Source organism: Meles meles, chromosome 16 (genome assembly GCF_922984935.1).
Source record: "Meles meles chromosome 16, mMelMel3.1 paternal haplotype, whole genome shotgun sequence".
NCBI lineage: Eukaryota > Metazoa > Chordata > Mammalia > Carnivora > Mustelidae > Meles > Meles meles.
Window position 1 is genome coordinate 69,369,730 of NC_060081.1, and position 22,064 is coordinate 69,391,793.

Here is a 22,064-nt window from a genome sequence, read left to right on the forward strand (position 1 = left end):
GATCCCAGGGTCCTGGGATCGAGCCCCGCGTCGGGCTCTCTGCTCAGCAGGGAGCCTGCTTCCTTCTCTCTCTGCCTGCCTGCCTCTCCACCTACTTGTAATTTCTGTCTTTCAAATAAATAAATAAAATCTTTAAAAAAAAAAAAGTTGTTAATGGGTGGATAGGTAGATAGATTAATGGATGGAAGAGTAAAGGATAGATGGATGGATGGAGGATGGATGGATGATGGATGGATGCATGGATGGATGTATGGATGGATGGATGGAGGATGCGTAGAAGGGTGGAGCGTGGATATGGATCAGTGGAGGGGCAGATGCATGGATGGGGGAAGGATCGTGGATGGAGGATGGATGGACTGGAGGAGAATGGATGTGGATGGATGGAAGATGGATGAATGGGTGGATGGATGAATGGATCAAGGATGGGAGGATGGATGGATGGAGGATGGGTAGATGGGTGGAGCTTGGATAGGGATCAGTGGAGGGCGGATACATGGATGGGGGAAGGATTGTGGATGGCTGGAGGATGGATGGATGGGAGGAGAATGGATGTGAATGGATGGAGCATGGATGAATGCGTGGGTGGATGAATGGATCAAGGATGGGAGGATGGATGGATGGATGGAGGATTAGATGTGTGAATGAGTGGGTAGATGGCTGGCTGGCTGGGTGAATGAATGAGTGAATACAGGGTGGTCTTGAGGATCATAGATAACTTGAGGCTGATTTAGCTTTGAATCCTTAATGAAGTTTCCTTAATTTCCCCTGCCTTATTTCCATATCTGTAAAATACAGATAATAACTTTCTCATTGGGCTGTTATGGACAACAAGAGAGATAAGTCTCATGCAGTCCTTAGCACAATGCCTGGCTTATAGAAACCGCTTGAGAAATATTAGCTATCATTCATTACCATTCAAAGGAAAATTGGATTTGAATTTTATCCTGTCTTCTGGAAGGAGAGGAAAAAATGTTACAGAACTGAGAAAGCAAAACCGAATAAAGAAAACTTCTTTGTTTAAAATGTAGGTATGGGGTGTGCTTGGGTGACTCAGTGGGTTAAGTGGCTGCTTTCAGGTCAGGTCATGATTCCAGGGTCCTGGGATCAAGTCCTGCATCGGGCTCCCTGATCAGTGAGGAGCCTGCTTCTCTCTCTTCCTCTGCCTGCTGCTCCCCCTACTTGTGCACTATCTCTGTCAAATAAATAAATAAAAATCTTTTAAAAAATAAAATGCTGATACAAAAAAAAAAAAAGAGAGAGAGAGATACATTTTGCAGAGGCCAAATCATTAAGGGTTTCCTCTGAGAGGTAAGACTGTGCCCACAGGACAAGCTGGGCTGTCTACTCTCAGACTTCCTGTTCCTCCTCTGCGTTGGGCATGATAGGGTCTGATTTTCAGTTCCCATCTCACCGGTTCCAGCCTGGAGCTGGCAGGTTTTGATTCATCTCATCCAAGCCAGGTGGAGCTGCCCAGACTTCTGCCCAAGTCCTCACCTGGGGAGATGCAGATCAGCTTCCACTTCCCACCCCGTCACCTTCCCCAGCTGGCTTCCTGGGGGCCTCAGCACCCAGAACAACCTCTACCCGAACAGAACAGAAATCCCACTCTGGGAGTGCTGGTATAGTGGGAAGGAAATTGCCCATCCCCTCTTTATGAGAAAGGGCACGGGTGATTATTAATTATTGAATGCCTCCCCTGCGTGAAGAGCTGTTGCCCCTGGCAATGTCTCTGGGACTCCCCACCTTCTCCAGCCACTCTCTGCGGTATGGGGGTACCACCTCTCCTGTTGCTGGCTTACTGATTTTTCTTTAAAACAATTCCCTTCCAGTACATTCATTTTATTTATTTATTTTTTAAGATTTTATTTATTTGACAGATCACAAGTAGGCAGAGAGGCAGGCAGAGAGAGAGAGAGAGGAAGAAGCAGGCTCCCTGTCGAGCAGAGAGCCCAATGCCGGGCTCCATCCCAGGACTCTGGGATCATGACCTGAGCCGAGGCAGAGGCTTTAATCCACTGAGCCACCCAGGCACCCCAGTACATTCATTTTAAAAGGATGACTTAGCACCTGTTCCAGAAATGAAAAGTATTGCCTTTGATAGTCTTGCTGTGGTTCTAATATATGCATTTAGATAAATCGGTGATGGTTTATGGGTGCCTGGGTGGCTCAGTGAGTTAAAGACTCTGCCTTTGGCTCAGGTCATGATCTCCGGGTCCTGGGATCAAGCCCCGCATCGGGCTCTCTGCTCAGCGGGGAGCGTGCTTCCCCCTCTCTCTGCCTGCCTCTCTGCCTACTTGTGATCTCTCTGTCTGTCAAATAAATAAATAAAATCTTAAAAAAGAATCAGTGATGGTTTAAATAGAAGAGTGTGTATTTACGTACCCTCTCAAATCCTTGCACTCTGGGATGTCCCAGCCTTGTTCCTTGCAGTCCTCAGGAACACCCCTCCGAGGGACAGATGCCTTGTTCACTGTCACATAGCCACTCAATGAGAGTCAAAACTGGGGTTAGCGCTTCTGGACTCCTAACACAGAGCTCTCTCCTGCTGTCCTTGTCCCTGGCCCGAGAGCACTTTAAACCACCCATAAAGACGAGATGAGCTGACTTGGTTAGTAGACTTGCATCTTTCATAGCAAAGACCTGCCTCAAGACATCTTGCACTAGAAACGGTCTCGTCCTGTGGGGATCATAGAAGCAGGCCCCTGGGGTCAAATTAGGCAACATCGTAGAGACTGCTGCTTTCAGAATCATTAGCTTCTAAATCCTCCCAGTGAGAGTTTTGTAAAAAAAAGTGTGTACATTCAAATGGTGCTCATGGGTTCAAGTGGCTTAAGCAAGGGCCCCATGAGAACGGGAAGCTAATATGAGCTTCTGCCCGGGGAGCCCTTGGCAAGTACCCGCCTTTGCAATGCCGGCAGCAGCTCTGCAGGTGTGAGGTATGGTTCCATCTTGTGGATGTGGAAACCAAGGCTTAGAGAGAGGAAGGGACAGGCACAAGGTCACGTGGTTATTTTGCTGCAGCTGCGGGATTTGAATTTGGGTCTGATCCTTTATGCCCATGTGCTTTTTTTAGGGAAGAACTTTAAGCTGACAAATTAGAGAGATTTGGGTTGTAGATCTGGCCCACCCACAGCAGGTGCATGGAGGCCCAGATGAAGGAACGAAGTATGAAGGCCCTGTGCAAGTTTCTTCACACAGTCACATGTCCACATGGTTACGCACAAGTGTGCATTCACACACATAGGCCTAGCTTTATTTGCCTTTATTATTTTACTTTTTTAAAGATTTTATTTATTTATTTGACAGAGAGAGATCACAAGTTGGCAGAGAGGCAGGCGGTGGGGGTGGGGAAGCAGGCTCCCCGCTGAGCAGAGAACCCAATGCGGGGCTCGATCCCAGGACCCTGAGATCATGACCTGAGCCAAAGGCAGAGGCTTAACCCACTGAGCCACCCAGGTGCCCCTGTTTGCCTTATTTTAAAAACCAGATCTTATGACTTGCTCATCTGTATTGTCTTCTGGGCCCTGTATGCATTTGAGTTTGTGACTTCTAGAAGGGAGATTTCTTTTTCTAAACCTGGAATTGGGATACTTTTTAATGATTCACAGGGGTTTTCTTAGCCTGTAGCCCAAACTCTCGCCGCTCAGAAGTGTGGTTTCCTGGCATCCTGTGTCAGTCTCACCGGGGAGCTTTCTTTTTTCTTTTTTTCTTTTTTTCCTTTCAGGATTTCACTTAAATTCAAGTTAGTTAACATCTAGTGTAGTATTAGTTGCAGGGGTAGAATTTAGTGATTCTTCAGTTGCATATAACACCCAGTGCTCATTCCTATCAAGTGTCTTCCTTAATGCCCATCCCCTAGTAACCCCATCCCCCCCCCACCTCTCCTCCGGCAACCCCCAGTTTGTTTCCTAGAGTTAAGAGTCTCTTATAGTTTGTCTCCTCTGTTTTCATCTTATTTTTCCTTCCCTTCCCTTATGCTCATCTGTTTTGTTTCTTAAATTCCACATATGAGTGAAGTCATCCGGTGTTTGTCTTTCTCTGATTAACTTATTTTGCTTAATTTGCTTAATTATACTGTCTAGTTCCATCCATGTTGGTGCAAAAGGTAAGATTTCATTTTTGATGGCTGCATAGTATTCCATTGTATCTCTACGCCACATCTTCTTTATCCACTCATCTGTTGATAGACATCTCGGCTCTTTCCATAGTTTGGCTATTGTGGACATTGTGGCTATAAACATTGGGGTGCACGTGCCCCTTCGGATCACTACGTTTGCATCCTTTGGATAAATACCTACTAGTGCAATTGCTGGGTCATAGGGTAGTTCTAGCTTTAATTTTTTGAGGAACCTCTGTAATGTTTTTACCTGGGATCTTTCTTGGCCTGCAGGCTGGGAATCTGCATTTTCACAAGGATCCCAGGGAGTTCTGTGCAGGATAAGGCACCAGGTGCACTGCTCTGTACCATCCACTTTCTTCCTTTGCACTTGTTCTCATTATCATTAAGCACTTATTTGCATAATCCTTTGTTTGCCGTCTATCTTCCCCACTTAGGCAGTTCTGGACTGCTTTAGCTCATTGTTATACCAGTTCCTAGCACATGCCTGATGCAGGTAGGCAACAAATAAGTGAATGAAAGAATGAATGAATGGGCTCATTCCATAGGCTGTGGCCATCTGTTTAGCTAATCCTTTTCCCTTTACCCATGGGAAGCTGGGGAGGAAGAGGAGACTTAAGAGTTTTAAACTCAGAATTAAATGGAGGAGGCTCTGTCTCCCTCCCCCCTTGAGCGCTAGCTGTCCCGTTTTATGTGTCAACCACATCCCCCAAGACACGTGGTGAGACTTGGAGATTGGCTACCTGGGGTCAGGTCACTAGGGCTGGTTTCCCCTCTGGCAACATGGATATGGTTGATGCCCCGTTGACCTTAGCCTCCTCCATCATGGCAAGTTCAGTGGCACTAACAAGGTTGAGAACAAGAAGCTGTGGTCAGTGCAAGTCCAGGCTCTAGACCCCACCAGTAGGAATGTTGGGGGCTGCAGCTTCTGAATATAATGTTTCCAGTACCCTGAAGATGCTGGGGGCTCACTTGATGAGTGCAGTCTGAGGGTCACCTGCCCCTTGTGCCGGTGGCCCCATGGTGGTGTTGGGGTAACCATGAGGAGTATGACCTCCCCCTAGATTGGGCTCCACTACTCCTACTGCCAGACCTGTAACACTCTGGCATCACACAGGGACTCATGACCACAGTCCACCTACTGCCTGCCCCTCTGGCAAGCTGTGGTACCGTGGTCGTGCAGCTGGCCAGAGCGTCGTGCCTGCACGCAGCAGCGGCGCTCGCACGGCTGGGGGTGGGATTGTTCCTCCGCTGCACGGAGAGCTCAGGGGCCTGGCCTCCCGCGTCTCCACCCTCAGTGAGTCTCTCTGGCTCTGACGACCATCCAGACAAAGCTGCCAGGTACAGTAGCATTCAGAAAGTAGTGAAGCGGGCCTCTGGGGGGGATCACCGAGAGCCGTCCTGGGCTGTACTGAGGTCTAGGTTGTCACCTACGACTTGAAGAGCGATGTCGTGCTGGGGCTGGCACTGCCCACAGGATCGTCCCATCAGGCCCACTTCCTAGTATGCAGATGATGACAACTGCAGGCAGGCCTCCTGGTCCTCATGACCTCCAAGGACATAGCCTTGGACTACAGCAGCAGCACCAGACAGAAAGAGAAGCTCTCGGCTCCTGGCAAGTCCCTGTCTCTGCTCCGCGCCAAAAGCACTGAGCATCCCCATCCTTGACATAGTCCCACCACAAGAAGGAAGGAGCTTGAAAGCCCCACCTTGTCACAAGCCATCAGGATTTCCAATGAGGTGTACAGCATTGCTACCTGGAGTAAAAGGCAGAAGGGAAGGGTGGCAGGTAGGGAAGGAGGAAGGGGGTCGTTCCATATGTAATGTACTCATTTTCTAGGTTTCCCTCCCCAGGTCTCTTGGGATGAAAAGTTCAATATGATACCCACCCACAAAAGATAAAAGCCTGTGTTTTTCAAAAGTCTCACAGCCTGTAGAAGGCACATCTTTCACTGAATACCCCTTTCTCACTTGCACGGTCATCTGGGGGTGTGCTGGGGCAGGAAGGGGAGCGGATTGTAGGTTTGCACAGCAGGAGAGGGAGACCTGCCCACGTGGGGAAGCCAGGTTGCTCAGCAATTCAGAGCAGGGGAAGCTGGAGTGAGGCAAACATGCAAATCACAGCGTAGAGACTGGGGCAAAAGATGCTTCAAATTTAACAGAACGCCGAGTTCATCCGAGCCCATAGGAATGTTTCCATAAGATGCGATTTTTATGAATATTTACATATTTATTTAAGAAAACATATTCAAAATGTTTAATTCAGTAACTTATGCATTATCAAATGCATTGAGATCATGGGCTTTTGCCAATAATGACATTGTGGCTGCTTCCGAATGAGGCAGTTCATTCTCTAGTCCTGGGGGAGGATGAGGACGGGTGCTGGAGGTCCTGCCTGGGGCAGCGCACCCCAACTAGGGACAGGAGCATTGAGGGAGCACCTACAGCACTTTCCTTGACATTAGACCATGGCTGTTCTCGACACATAGTAAGAAATATATTTTTTTTAAGATTTTATTTATTTATTTGACAGACAGAGATCACAAGTAGGCAGAGAGGCACGCAGAGAGAGAGGGGGAAGCAGGCTCCCTGTCGAGCAGAAAGCCCAATGTGGGGCTCGATCCCAGGACCCTGAGATCATGACTCGAGCCGAAGGCAGAGGCTTTAACCCACTAAGCCACCCAGGCGCCTCAAGAAATGTATTTCTGCACGCCACTCAGCACACACACATGCACACGCCTGTGCCCACACACACACACACACACACACCCCACAGCACGTTCTCATGTCTGTAACCGGAACAAAAGTCTCACCTGAACCCTTCTTACTCTAGGCAATACATGCTGCTGTTGTCTATTTGATTTTATTGTTTGGCTCTAGCTGTTAGTCCCTGAATGGGCTTCAGGACTCCTGCCCTTGACCCCGGAGGTCTGGGACCCCAAGAGAATTTGACTCAACCAGGGCGGCAGTTCAGGGAATGGACCTGGGACTCACATGGCCCTGGGATTCAAGTCCCAGTTCCAGTGCCCTCAGGCTGTGTGGCCTGAGCAGGGTCCTTAGTCTTCCCCTGTTGCTTCATCTGTACAGCGGGGACAGTGACGTCACCTACCTTATAGTATTATTGCGGGGACTGAGTGAGCAGTTAGTGCATGGCCTGGCACGAAGCGAGCTCCTGCGTGGACACTGGTCACTGTCCTTATGATGAGAGCCAGAGTGGGCTACAGTGCCCCGGGGCCAGACCACTTCAGTTCAGATCACAGATCTGCCCCTTCTGACCTCCATGGCCTTGGGTGAGTTAGTTAAACTCTCTGTGCTCTTCATCTGTAACATGGAGGTATGGATAGAAGCCCCCCTTCGTGGGGTGATTATGAGGATTAATAATAACTAGTCCAGGTAACAGACTTAGAAGAGAGCTTGGCACAGAATAGACACTGGGTAAGTGACTGACATCGTCATCACCTCCGCATTTAAGCCACATGCATCCTCGTGGGATCAGCTTTTCCCCATTTCACAGGAGGGAACACTGAGGTCCAGAGACTCGAGGCAAGCTGCCTGAAGTCTCATTGCTCCTGAGTCATAGAGTTGGAATTGCAAGTTGCTGTTCTGAGCCTCCAGCTCCGGGGCTAGCGAGGCTCAGAGCTCTGGAGACCTTGGAGCATTTCTCAAGAGGCACAGGGACACCCCAGCCACGTACCCCAGGACATAGGCACTGCCCTGCACACAAGGGAGCATGAGTCAGCAGGCTGATACAATCAGAAGATGTGTTCTCTGGTATTTGCCAGGGCTTCCCTGTGAGGACATCGAGCTGCACTGTTAAAGATGACAGAGCACAGGCCCCAGTGGACTGTCCATTTGTAAAATTAGACTCTCAAAAATCTCCCTCCCAGCTTAATTCCACCACCTGTTCATCCCCCCTTACATTATTGTCTCCACTGACAGTCGCATGCATTGTGCCCAGGGATACACTAGAATGAGGAGCCCGGGCCCCTTCTGTCTTCCTGCTCCACACCCTAGCTGGAGCCTAGGAGCTGAGCCAAGATGTGCCTTCCCCTGAGTGCTGGGGCCAGCCCCCTGAACCCCATGGACCGAAACTAGGGTGGGAGAAGAAGAACATCAAGGTGATGTCATCAGAAGAAGGGAAATGGATGGTGGCTAATCAAAACCAGCTGATGTCTGCTATTCTCAGTTTCTTGGGGTTGCCTTTGAGGCAGGGAAGGGAGCAGCTCTCTACCGAGAAGAGTGGAAATGGCACCCGACTGGGCGTCAGGAAACCTGCGTCAGCTCTCTAATTATGTGACCTTGCTCCAGCATGTTCTTTCTGTGCCTTTGGCCTCAGTGTCCCCATCCCTGCAAGACGTAAGGGAGAGTGTTCTCCTCTGATGTTTCAAGATGCTCTAGACCCTTCACATGGGGTCCTTCCGTTAGTGCCTGGAGACAGCTGTCACCCAAAAAGGGTATTCAGGAAGGAGAATGCTCAAATGTGCCTTGGATGAGTTTTTGTGGTTGAGAAAGTCCCTGGCAGTAAATTCTCTGAGTTTCTTCCCTCTCAGGTCAGCGTCTAAAGTCACAGCTTCTGTGGGTCGTCACTCTGACAGCTAAAGCCCTTCCAATTTTTCTTTCCTCTCCAGGCATCACCACATCAGCATCCCCGAGTGTGCCTCAGCTCTTCACAAGGTGAGCGCCCTGGCCCAGCTCCTCTTCCTCCCTCGCTTTCTCCCCCTTGCCGGGCAAAGGCTCTGGGGCCAGAGTCCCCGGAGAGAAATCCCAGCGCCAGCACTTCCCAGCGGAGCCACCTTGAGCATGTGACTCCACGGGCCTCAGTCTCCCCATCCTTAAAAGGGGAACCATCATGATGCCTGCCCCATGAAATGGGCCAGAATATGTCAAAAAGGGCTTAGAATGAAGCCTGGAGCAGAGTATTGAGTGTTGGCTGTTTTTTTCTCTTCTTCTCTTTGTTCTTTTTGTTCATCTTTCCTTCTCTTTCCCTCCCCTTCCGCTCCTTTCCTGGGCAGACTCCTTCTCAGTTCTTCCCACCCTCCCTTTGTCCCCTCCTCCCTCCCTCTATTCCTTCCTCCTTCCTTCCCCCTCCCTTATTCACTCATCTCCCCCTTCCCTCCCTGTCCTGCTCTCTCTGCCCCCCTCTCACCTAACCCCTTTCCTCTTCCCTCTTTCATCCTCTCTTCAGCCCCAACACCCACCCCAGCCCTCTGTCAGGCCACATTCCACAGGGGATGCCAGTCCTGGAGATGGGTGAGGCGGGGCCCCTGCCCTCGGGGAGTTGCCCATCCAAGGGAGGAGGCAGGCCAGTAAAGCAGAGACCCCCTCCCATGGGCGGGCAGCATCAGTGCTCCCCACCAGCGGCGCATAGGGCAGAGCCAGCTCCGTGACGGCCACGGCTCCCTGAGAGGCCTCGGGGAGCTGCCAGCCTGCAGCCCGCAGCGTGGGAAGCCTGCAGTGCTCCCGGCCAGGTGGCCAAGGTGCCCCCGGTCTAGAGGGTCAGCTCCTCCCGATGCGGACGTGCGCCTCCCTTGACAACACCGGAAAAGCTGCTTAGAAGGAGCACCTTCCTCAGCCTTCCGTTCCCTGCAGATGTTTTGAAGGTGCTTAGCAACGGAGGTCTGTCAGATGTACCTAAACTTTTCTTCAAGGCCTCGGGGTTCTGCTCCTCTTTCTCTAGGTTTTCACTATAGCCCCGCCCAGTTTAATCTGCAGGGGGGAAACGGCTGCTGATGGGAAGCTGGAGTCGATGGCTGGGAGTTGCCACCTTCTAGTTCCGGGGACAGGTGTAAATTGGGAGCAGGGTCACATAAGGTTCTGTGCTGAGCACTAAGTCCCGACCCTCGGGACGCATCCTGGGGCACTGCACAGAGTGGGAACACTGGTGGACAAAACCCTCGAGGACCGGGTCTGGGATCTCTGAGTTAAAGTCACGCACTTTGGAACAACCTCCCCCCCCGCCCCCCGCCACCGTCTATCACAGTAGTAGTCCGAAAGAAAGAAGGGCAGGAGAACATCTTTTTGTAATTCTGTAACCGCTTTGTACCCATCTCATACCCGCCACGAGGCTTCTTATGGAGGAGGAAGTCCGGAAATGAACAGGTTTTACGCAAAGAGATGTAACCAGAACGGAAGCCGGTGCAGAGATGAGCTAGATACAGGAGGTCGGGTGCAGACAGCCCTTGCAGCAGGTGTGGGAGCTCACGGGAGAGAGTGGCCACGTGGAGTGGTGCATCGGCCGCGCATACTTAGTACCGCCCTTAGTCTCTCTCAGCCTTGGTTTCCTTATCTGTAAAATGGGAATAGGAACAGTAACTACCTGCAGGGGTTGTCATTGTTGTTATGAGATTTAAATGAGCCAATACACACAAGGAATTAGGACAGTGCCTGGCACATAATAGGTACAACAATTTTTAGCTGTTTTTAACACTAAAGGAGGAAGACCCTGGAGGGGATGTTGCAGATGAATGTGATAGAGAAGTGGCCGCTGCTCGGATCAATTGATAATGTCACGCAGGAGTGCAAACCTAGGCTTGCTGAAGCCTCTGCTTTGTAGGGGGGTGTGTGTGGGAGAGAGAGAGAGGAAGAGAAAAACCTCATGGTTTGAAAATAATAGTGATGAATTCAAATTTCAAGAAAATCAACTGCACTAGCCAAAGAAATTATATCCATGGATCCAAGGACCGCCTCTGGCTCCTGGGCCACCATCTTGTCCCCTTCCTTCTAGAACAACCCACCTTGAGTTGACATTGCTGCCTATAGGGCTGGGTCAGTCTCAGTCCTATCAGAGAGAAGGAGCACAGTTACAAGTGGGGACACTGGAATCAGAGCCCAAGTTTAAATTCTAGATTCCCCCACTTTCTAGCTGTGACTCCAGGTCTCTCAGCTTCTCGAAAATGGGAGTTACAAGAGTCCCCACTCCAGGGAGTTGATGTGAGCGTCCAGTGAGCTACACTGCATGTGTCAGGCCTACGGGACACGATTCGAGCCCGTGGTAAAAACACAGTGATGGGAAGCGCTCATTACATTACAGATATCTTAGGAAGCGGCCCTTTAAATCCTAGGCCTTCGTGGAACCTGTCATTCACCAGGGAGAGCAGAATCCAACTGTGTTCTTGGGTTGCATGTAACAGAATGTAGGCTCCAGCTGATGTCCGCCCAAAAGGACTTGCTTGGAAAATCCGGAGTAGCTTGCAGTGTCAGTGAGAGCAGAATAATCAGACCTTGAGAAAAACCAAGAAAAGGATAGCTTCTGGGATCCAAGCAACAGGAAGGAATGAAGACGGAGTCTTCAGAGTGTAGCTGCTGGAATGAACCAATCAGCCCAAGATTTAAATTCCCAGGACAGGGGCGCCTAGGTGGCTCAGTGGATTAAGCCGCTGCCTTCGGCTCAGGTCATGATCTCAGGGTCCTGGGATCGAGCCCCGCATCGGGCTCTCTGCTCGGCAGGGAGCCTGCTTCCTCCTTTCTCTCTGCCTGCCTCTGCCTACTTGTGATCACTCTCTCTGTCAAATAAATAAATAAAATCTTTAAAAATAAATAAATAAATAAATTCCCAGGACAGAACGTGATTGGCTGCTCTTCCATCATGAGCCCACCCCGTGGCTAAGAGCAGGGCATCAGCTGGGAAGGTGTCTAAGTTAGGGTAGATAAGATAGGACAGAGACGCAGTGACATCACACAACAAAGGCTTGTTTGTGGCTCACTGAAAGTTCAGTGTGGACTGGAAGAAACTCCCCAGAGCAGCTGTCCTCTATGTGCTGACGCAGGATCTGGGAGATAATCCACACTAGAACTCTGTCCCCTCAATCTTGACAGTTGCTGCCGAAAGAGGAGAGAGGACAGGAGGATCGCAGGGGATGGTTTTATTAGCCAGAACTGGGAGAGGCTTATACATTCTATGGGAAGGAATCCGGTCCCACGGTGGATCTGACTTAAGGCAGGCAAGAAATAAAATCTTCCTGGTGGATAGGGAGCGGGTGGTGGGGTTCTGGACTTTGGGAAAAGTATGTGCTATGGTGAGTGCTGTGAAGGGTGTAAACCTGGCGATTCACAGACCTGTACCCTTGGGGCTAATAATATATGTTAATAAAAAATTAAAAATTATAATAAAAAAAATCTTCCTGGTGCCCAGGAAGAGGAAAATGAAATGGGATCTGATGAACACGTAAGTTGTCTCTGCCCTGGAAAGAGTCAATACCCAAAGGAAAATAAGGGGGAAGGGATGCTGGGCTAGGATTGGAGATTTAATCTTGTCTCTTTCCCTGCAGACCTTGCCCACACGTCCTGCCCAGCCAGCCCGCCACGGCCATGGCAGCCTACGGCCAAACACAGTACAGTGCGGGGATCCAGCAGGCTGCCCCCTATACCACCTACCCACCCCCAGCACAAGCCTACGGAATCCCTTCTTACAGTGAGTACCTGACCAAGCTCTGGCTTTCCCACTGTGGTCCCCAATATCATGGTCTTTCTTTCGTCCTGTTGCCTCAGTTAAATGCAAAATGGCAGATGCCGCCAGCCTAGGTTTGGATTGGAAATAGAGGGAAAGGACAGACACATTTAAATGTGGTTCTAGTTCAACAAACTATTTCAAGGCCTCTTTTGATTGCAAGACTAAGAAACTCAACACTAGCTGGCTTAGGGAAAATAGAAATTTAATTCCCAGTAGTCCCACCAGAATCCCTAGGGGCCCTCGTTGGCCAGTTGGGTCACATGGCAATGCTTCAGTCTGGGCGAGGAAGTGAAAGTATGAGAAATAAGGAGGCTGAAGTCTGTGGATTGTATCTAAGGGAGAGATGGTTCTCTCAAAGGAAAGTCAATGGATGCCAGGAAGACAGAGAAAGACAAGACCCAGGACGGGCCGGATTTTCAGCTCCAGTCTGAAGGCAGGAAAAGACCCATGTCCCAGCTCAAGCACTCAGGCAAAAGGAGTCCCCTCTTACTCAGCCTTCTGTTCTATTCAGGTCTTCAACTGATGAGCTGAGGCCCACCACCTTAGGGAGGGCAGTCGGCTTTATTCCATCTACAGATTCAAATGTTAATCTCCTTCAGAGAACTCTCACACAGATACACCCAGAATAATGTTTGAACAAATGTCTGAGCACCTTGGGGCCCCGTGAGGGTGACACATCCAATTAACTATCACACAGGCTCTGGCCGTTACTCATACTAGTCCTTCCCATCATAACTGATATATCAACCAAAAACTCTTTTGGTGGCAAATGAGAAAAACCCAGTGTTAATTAGCGTAAGGAAATAAGGGTGTTTATTGCAAACATAACCCAACAATCTAAGGGTACTAGCTTTAGGCAGCGCTAAATTCACATACTCAAGCGATAATATGAGGCATCAGTTTCTCTGCTTCGCTGTGGAAGGTTAGCATCAGTCTCAGACAGGCCTTTCCACGGAGGTGCCGAAGACAGCCTCAACAGTGCCACGTTGTAACTCCCCCCCAAAAGAGAGCTTCTCTCATCTGGGACTTCCTGCACCGTTCCAAGGGTTACCCTGACTGGACTCCCACAGCCATCACTGACCCAAACACTGGAGCAGAGAAGATAGAATGCTCTGGATGGCCACAATGGGCTACATGTCCACCCGTGGAACCAGGAGTCAGGGCAAGCTCACCCAAGAAAGAGAACCGATCTGAATGTGAGGAAAGGGGGTAGGTAGGAACCACAGATGTCCAGTAGACAGAATGTAGGATTGGTTGGCAGGACACCTAGCTTCCAGGCCCACTGCCTCTGATCTCCCTAGTCCTCAGTGTCCTCAACTGTTAACATTAATATCTCATGTCACCTTCCCAACCAGATAGTATGGCTTGAGTGCAGAGACCCAATCTTGTGGTTTTTTTTCCTGCCCTCTTCTCCCTCTCTACCTCTGCTCTCCGTGTGTTCTTTGATTCATTCCTTCATGACGCTGGGTCATGTGCTAGCCAGTAGAGGTCAACAAAGCAGACCTGGGCCCTCCCCAGAGCTTACAGTCTGGAACAGAGGCTGAAAAGTGAAAGCCAATGTGGGTAGCTCTCTTAATCTATAAAATACACTTGACATTTTAAAAACGAATTGCGAATTTTAAAATGTGAAATGCTAACATAAAAAATTCTATTTCCGATGTCTTTAAAAAGAGAGATGATCCGGCAGCACTGCCCCCGCGGTTTTTGTGTTGGGAATAGGTGCCTCTGAGTCGGGCTGAGTCCATTAGCCTAAATTCGTCATGCTCCCCACCCAGCCCGCATGACTCATTTGAATTATCTGCTGGTCCCCTGAAGACATTTGAGTTTGCAACCCCCAGCCTAAAGGGAGAAAAAAAAAAAAAAAAACCTAAAGATTTAAAAATCTCTATGTGTTTCAAACTATGATTGTGTGAGAGAGGAAGAGAAGTAGGTCATGAGAAAGAACAGAAGAAGGAAGACTTCATCTCGGATCCAACATCAGGGAGGGCTTTTAGACGAGGAGCTGATTCAGCTAAGAACCGAGATGGCATCCAGGCAGGGGGACCGCCCGTGGGAAGGCCCCTGAGATGGGGAGGCATTTGGCGAGTCCAAGAAGCCCAGTAGCGAAAGCACAGTGGGAGATGAGGTAGGAGAGGTGGGCAGAGCCCTGGAGGCCTGCGGAGGATTTGGGATTTTTCTTCCAAGTGAACCGGGAACTCACTGATGGGTTTATAAGCAGAGGGCTATATTCTACAGTCTGGGTTTTTGCAAGATCACGTCGGCCACTGTAGGGAGCCTAGATCGGAGGGAAGGCAGAGGGGAGCAGGCAGGCTAGTGGAGACTGAGGAAGTGGATGGACAGGGTAATGGTGGAGGCCTGGGGCAAGGCAGACACAGGAGCAATTCTGGACGTGGGAGTGATGTGTCCTGGGGGAGCAACAGGCCAGGCATTGGTAGCAGTCACCAGCAGGCTGCCACCCTGAGGCCCTCAGTGCTCTATGTCCTTACCAGAGAGGGTACATAAATTGCCCAGAGTCGTCCAGCTGGTCGGTGGCATTAAACCCAAGCAGCCTGGCCCCGGAGTCCAAGCTCTTAACCACTGAGCTCTGCTGCCCAAGCCACTGCCTGTTAATGCTGGGGGATTACCTATGGGATTACCTATGGGATTACCAATGACAGACCTCTGCCAACAGGTGTGGGCACTGTTTCCAACTTTCTGTCCCTCCTGTGCTGAGTTACCCCACCTGGCTGAGAGCCAGGGAAAATGAAGCCGTATTATTTTTCGTTGTTAAGGAGAAAAGTAGCCCTATTCCCAGAAAAAGCGTGGCAGGTGGTAAGAGCACGTGTCCTGGCCTCACACGTCACCTCTGCCCCTTGCTGGTCCTAACACACTGGGCAAACCACCTCTGTCTCCTCATTCATGCAGTGGGAGGGACGCCAAGTGTGGCCTTCTCAGGGTTTTTGTGAAGATTAAATTAGATTATCTATATCAAAGGTCAACTACCATTTTCTGCAAAGGTCCTGAGGGTTACTTCTGGCTTTGAGGACCGTAAGGCTATTCAGCTCTACTACCGGAGTGTGAAAGCAGCCAGGCAATATGTAAACAAATGGGTGTGTGTGTGTTCCAATAAAACTTTATTTACACAAACAGGAAGTGAGTCAGAATTGGTCCGCAGACCCTAATTTGTCAGCCCTTGATCTGCATGAAGGGCTTAGCTCACAGGGCCGGCCCAGGGGAAATGCTCAGTCAGTGCTGTAGGGCCCAAGCTGCCACACACACCTGGAACGTTCAAGTCACTGAATAATGACAGGGAAGATGAAAAGCCATTTTCCTTCACGTGCGCCTGTGCCTGAGCAAGCAGTGTTTGCTCATTGTCTGGATAAACCTTGTTGAATCTTGTTAGGAAAATCTTCTCATTGCTGCTTGGCAAATAGCATTATTTACTTTTGTTGAAAAAGCGTCAAGGAAATAACACATTTGAGCAAACTAGAGGGAAGGAGGTGAGGGGTATTCAATATGGTTTTCCTCAGTTTATTATGCAACATTTAAGACATCTGTAAAAGCATAAAGAGTAATAGCACGAATGCCCATGAGCTGACCATCCAACTTAAGAAGTAAAAAACAAAAGGTTTGTTTTACTACTCAGAGATACCCACATTCCTGGATTTGATGTTTATCATTCGTCTGCATTTCTTTATGTAAAACAGAGGTCAGCAAAATTTTTCTGTGAAGAGCCTAACAGTAAATATTTGTAGTTTCGCAGGTCATACACAGTCTATCACAACCACTCAACTGTTCCACTGTAGTGCAGAAGCGGCCATAGTACATAAATGAATGATGTGTCTGTTTCAATAAAACTTTATTTACAAAAACGGGTAACAGGTCACATTTGGCCGTGGGCTTATGTGGAGTATTATTTTGCATGTTTTTCAACTTTATATATTGTTTCCTCTGGTATTCATTCTTTTTTTGAAAGGGAGAGTGCAAGCCAGCTGGGGGTGGTGGGTAGGAAGGGCAGAGGGAGAGAGAGAGAGAGAATGCTTGGGATTCTCAGCCCAGTACAGAGCCTGACATGGAGCTCGATCCCACAACCCTGAGATCATGGCTGAGCTGAAATCAAGAGTCAGACGCTTAACCGACTGAGCCACCCAGATACCCCTAGTATCCATTCTTTTGTTACTTGCTTTTTCCACCCAACCTATGTCTGTGAAATTTTTTTTTAAGATTTCATTTATTTTTTTGACAGACAGAGATTACAAGTAGGCAAGAGAGGCGGGCAGGGAGAGAGAGGAGGAAGCAGGCTCTCTGCTCCACGGAGCAGAGAGCCGGATGTTGGGCTCAATCCCAGGACCCTGGGATCATGACCTGAGCTGAAAGCAGAGGCTTTAACCCACTGAGCCACCCAGGCGCCCCCATATCTGTGAAATTTATCCCTGTTCATGCATGCTGCTATAGTTCATACATTTTCACTGCTGTGTAATAATCCATTATTTAACTATACCACAACTCATTTATCTATTACACCCTAAACTTAATTACTTAAAACAACACCCTGATATATTATTTCTGGTGTTTCTTTGGGTTGACTGGGTAGGCTTTCTGCAGGTCTCGCCTGGTCTCCCTCATGCAGCTGTATTTGGCTGGCAGGTTAGCTGGCATGGCTGGGCTTCTTAACCTGGGCTTTCATCCTATGCTTGTTCACCGCATGCTGGTCTCAGGTTTCCAGAAGAGCAGAGGTAGAAATTTCAAAGCCGCTTGACGCCTTGTCTCCAAAACTCCCATCACTCAGCCTCTGCTACCAGTCAAAACAAGTCATAAGGCCAGGGGAGATTCTAGAAGTGTGAACATAGACTCTGCCTGTTGACAAGAGGAGCTGCAAAATATTGTGATTGTGTTTGTCGATCTACCCGAGTACATCTGAATTTCTTAACAAAGAAGCAGGAGGCTGCCCAAACAGGAAGTGGATCTTCTGGAATTGAATGGTGGGTGACATTGGAAACTCAGGAACCAAACTCAAGAGCTCAGTACCCTGAGCATACAATCGACTTCCCCATGTCTATCGCACAGAATCTTTTGACATCTTCCTGTGTTGCTCAGGAGAGAATAATGGGCCAGCCTCAGTGCTGTCTCTAAATGCAAGGGTAGGCTTTTCTTCCAGAAGTTTCTGGGGTTGGAAAGCAGGGACTTTCCTCCTTCTTTCCTTTGCTCCCCCATGACTTAAAAGTGTTGTCTTTGTTCACAAGACTGAATGGGGAAAAAGGAAGGAACCACAGTTACCAAATTGGCGCCAGAACTAGAAAGGTCCTTTAAAGAGATATAAACAGTATTAAGACACTATTTAGGGGTGCCTGGGTGGCTCAGTAGGTTGAAGCCTCTGCCTTCAGCTCGGGTTGTGATCCCAGGGTCCTGGGATCGAGCCCCACATCGGGCTTTCTGCCCCTCTGCCTGCCTCTCTGCCTACTTGTGATCTCTGTCTGTCAAATAAATAAATAAAGTCTTTTTTTCTTTAAAGACACTATTTAATACCTGTAAGATAAACAGTTTATTACATTTTCAATGAAGATACAATGTGTGGGCTACTGATAATAGGTCAGGCCCCCTCTCTCAATATGGTCCCTTCTCTAGCCTGTTGCTCATAGAATGAGTGCCTGTGCTTTGGGGAAGCATGTCCGACTTTGGCTGGGAAAGGGGCACATTTTTAACTGTGGCCTTTGGAGAAACAGATTCCCCACTCAGTAAGAGTGGAAAGTGTGTTAAGTGGCAACATCTTTACCAAGGAAGGATGACTCATTTGACACATTCCTTCAAATCCTGCTGGATATTAACCATACATGGTGCTACTCTGTAGGTATGAGTCTGAAAACTCCTTACCCTTAGAGCCAGGCAGGAAGAATGAAGCTGATTCTTTGTGCAAAATATGAATCCCTCTTGACCTGCCTTTCCCTACTTTTGACAATGTCCTAGGATGTAAATAAATAAGTAAATAAATAAGTATATCTGCAACAAAAAAATAACACCTAAAAACCAGCATTAATGTCTCAGAGACAGTGCAGTATTTATGGTGCCCTGGGGAACCTACCCAGATGGTCTGTTTTCCCATGGGAATGGAGGCACAGTATAGCTAGACCTTCTTGTTGCTCAGCTGAAGCCATAAGTCCAAATTTTTTGGTGAAATCTCCTGATTTTTAAACAAAAGGAACTCATTTTAGATTTTCCTTAAAAATATGCAGGGTCATGCAAAATACATCTATAGGCTAACTTTGCCTGACAAGATACTAGTTTGCAGCTCCTGGTTTAGAAGCTGATAAAATTGTGTGCTGGTCTTGACTCAGTAGCTCTTCTGTAGGTGACAAGGAAGCATCCTAATCATGTGTTCCTGGTGCTTCTTTTCTTCCTTCTAAAGGCATCAAGACAGAAGACAGCTTGAACCATTCCCCCAGCCAGAGTGGATTCCTCAGCTACGGCTCCAGCTTCAGCACCCCACCCACTGGACAGAGCCCCTACACCTACCAGATGCACGGTCAGTGTGGCGCTGCAGCCCCTTCCTGTCCACCCCTAAGGCACTGCCTAAGTTAGGTGGCCAGTTATTCATTCATTTACTGGCCAGATTTCTTGAGCACCTACTATGTGCCAGAGTCTATCTCAAGGAGAGCAGTGGACAGAACAGAATAGATATGACACCTGCCCTCATGGCATTTACATAGCAGGAGGGAGAGATTGCCAATGAGCAAGGCAACAAATAAACAGCTCATTTTGGAAACAGCTAATTTTGCATATGAAGCAAATATGGTATTTGGGTAGAGAGTGATGGGACGTTGAAGGGTCTAGAATGGTGGGATATGTAATTGTGGAGGGAGTCAACAGGGAAGACTCTGAAGAGATGACATTGGACAGAGACCCAAAGGGTAAGGCAGAGCCAGCGCTGGGTGGACCTGGAGGAAGAGCATTCCTGGCAGAGGGAACACCCCGTGCAAAAGCTGTATGTGGGGAAAGGTCTTGATATGTTTGTGGCACAGAACGGAGACTAGCCAGGCTGGAGCAGGGTCAGGGGATGTGGAAAGGAGACAGTCTTAGAGAGAGCACAGAGCCAAATCATGCAGGGTCCTGAGGGCTATGGGTAGGAGCTGGCTTTGATTTGAGTGTGATAGAAAAGGCAAGTCCATTGTAGACTCAGAGAAATGCCAGGTGGTGGGAGTCAGGGGCAAGAAGGTAAAGAAGCCATGATTCCAGGCAGGAGGTTCCGTGCTCTGCATCACCCTAGGGTGGCCTTAGGGAAGAAAACTCCAGTGCATAATTACTCCCACCCCACATCCCCTAGCCAGCTGGCTTGCTGAATTCTTCTGTCCCCATCTCCGCTCGTTGACCATCCTAGGCCCCCTTCTCTTCCTAGAGCCCCCTGGGAGCACGTTGGGGCTGATGATGCATGGAGTAGAGGGCTGGTGGCAGTAATTTGGGGGATCCTCCTCCTGGCATTTTTTTTTCCTTTCATGAAAGCTGATAAAAATGACCATCAAGGATCTGAAAAGTAATATGCAAGAAAGAAAAAGTAATAGCAAGGCTATGGCCTAATGAGCGATTTTACTTTTCTTTAAAAAACAAAAACAAAACTATTCGCAAGTCTTGTCACTTCATCTTTTTAAAATTTTTATTAAGAAAGTAAGGAGACAGTAAAGTTGGATCTCAAGGGCAGCCTTTCAGGGAAAAACACTGCAAAGAAATAGCAGATGGTCTTAGGAGTTTGTGTAGAGAAAGGGGCTGATGAGAATCAATGAGAACTGATGCCCAGCCCTGGCGATAGCTTCCTCGTTAAGGCCTGCATCAGAGTTTGTTTGTCTGCTAACATTGACTCTGCACTTACCCCGTGCCACATGGTGTTGTGTGGATGATCCTACACAGTCTTCATGGCAAGGTGCTGGTGCTGGTTTAGATTTTACTGCACAGGCAACGCAAGCGACCGTGTCGAGCCTCTGAGGGGTCTGGTGGAATCCTGTCCCCCCAGCCTCACCCAGAGCCCATGCACGCTCTTCTCTGCTTCTGCTGTCGTCTCTGGCTCCCCACGGCGACCTTTCTGAGTCCCACTGAAGGGTACAAATGCTGGGACCCATCTTCAAGTGGAAAGTGAATTACGGCACCAATCCTAATAATAAAGGCTTGTGAAGACACTGAACTTGAACTTGGCATTTGGATCACCCTCAGGCCAGTTTTTTCTAGCTCTGCAAATAAAGATAGGACTTACTGCCTTAGGACTTCTAAGGTTGTGGAGCAAATACAGTCCCCTACACCATTTTGACATCTTCCCGCCCCCTCCCCAGCCCCAATGGCCTTGTAGGATAAGAAGTCTGATCAGTTCTTTCACTGTATAATACTGAGTACAAGTTCTATGCCTGGCCCCTTCTAGGCCCCACGAGACACACAGCCATCAGTCATGACAATCCGTCTTGGAGAGAGACAGACAATAATCAATCAACAAAGAAGCAGATAATTACAGATTTTGATAGAGTTGTGAAGGGCAAAGACAGGGCAGGGCAATGGGCAGTGATGAGGGGAGTGGTGGTTGATATCACCCGGGGTTGTTAGGGAGACCCGAGTGACAAAAAGAAACCAGCCACGTGAGCAGCTGGAGGCTCTCCCAGAGGAGAACCATGAATCTGGGAGCAGGAAGTAGGGGGGATGAGATTGGAAAGCAAAGTAGGAACCACCCCCCCAGACCAGGACATATAGAATATGTTATTTCTTCTCGGGTCCTTACAGGAGCCCCATGTGGAGGGCACTGTCACATCTGTCTTATACATGATGAAAGCAAAGCTCAGAGTGGGGAAGAGACTTACCCAAGCGCACACAGCCAATAAGTGTTCAGAGCTGGGATTCAGACTTGGGTTTCTAGGATTCCAGAGCCTTTGCTCTTTCCTCCAAGTGCTATTGCCTAGACTCCTTCAGGACCCCACCTAGCATCCTAAGCTGCGTATACACTGTATGCTATTCCCCTGAATCCTCCTGATAGCCCTGTGACATAGGTTCTGTCATTATCCCCATCTTACAGATGGGGAAACTGAGGCATAAATTGGTAAAGTAACATGCCTCAGGTCACATGGCTGTGGCAGTGGGATTTGAAGACAGGCAGCTGCTCTCCAGAGCCCAGGCACACCACCTCCACACCATCCTGCCCTTCCTTCTCTCGCAGAACCATCTAGAAGACGATCCTCCATGGATGAGCCCTGGCCTACACCCCACCTCCCCACCTCAATCCCCGTCAGCCCTTCACAAATCGAAAAACATCTCCTGCTCTGTTCCCACTGGACCATGGGAATCATCCAGGTTATTTTCTTATCGTTTTTGTGGCCCAGATGCCAGAAGGGCTGTGGCAGCAGCTGGACTCTGTCCCACTTAACTGCCTTCAGTCTAATGCTAATGGCCATAAACTGCTCGGGAGACAGCCCAGGCATTTTGCAAGCCTGACATATTCCTCCTTAAGTATTTTTTTTCAAACACAAACACACAGAACGCTCACACACCATGCCC

General features: G+C 48.9%; 1 protein-coding gene across 1 annotated transcript in view; it reads left to right on the plus strand.

The window, feature by feature from the left end:
• Positions 1-22,064, plus strand: part of EYA2 (EYA transcriptional coactivator and phosphatase 2) — a 273,594-nt gene that overhangs the window by 90,161 nt on the left and 161,369 nt on the right. The window contains exons 3-5 of the mRNA XM_045981144.1: positions 8,746-8,791; positions 12,385-12,527; positions 18,949-19,065. Of these exons, the coding sequence (XP_045837100.1) occupies positions 8,746-8,791; positions 12,385-12,527; positions 18,949-19,065 (306 nt within the window). The remainder of the gene's footprint in view (positions 1-8,745; positions 8,792-12,384; positions 12,528-18,948; positions 19,066-22,064) is intronic.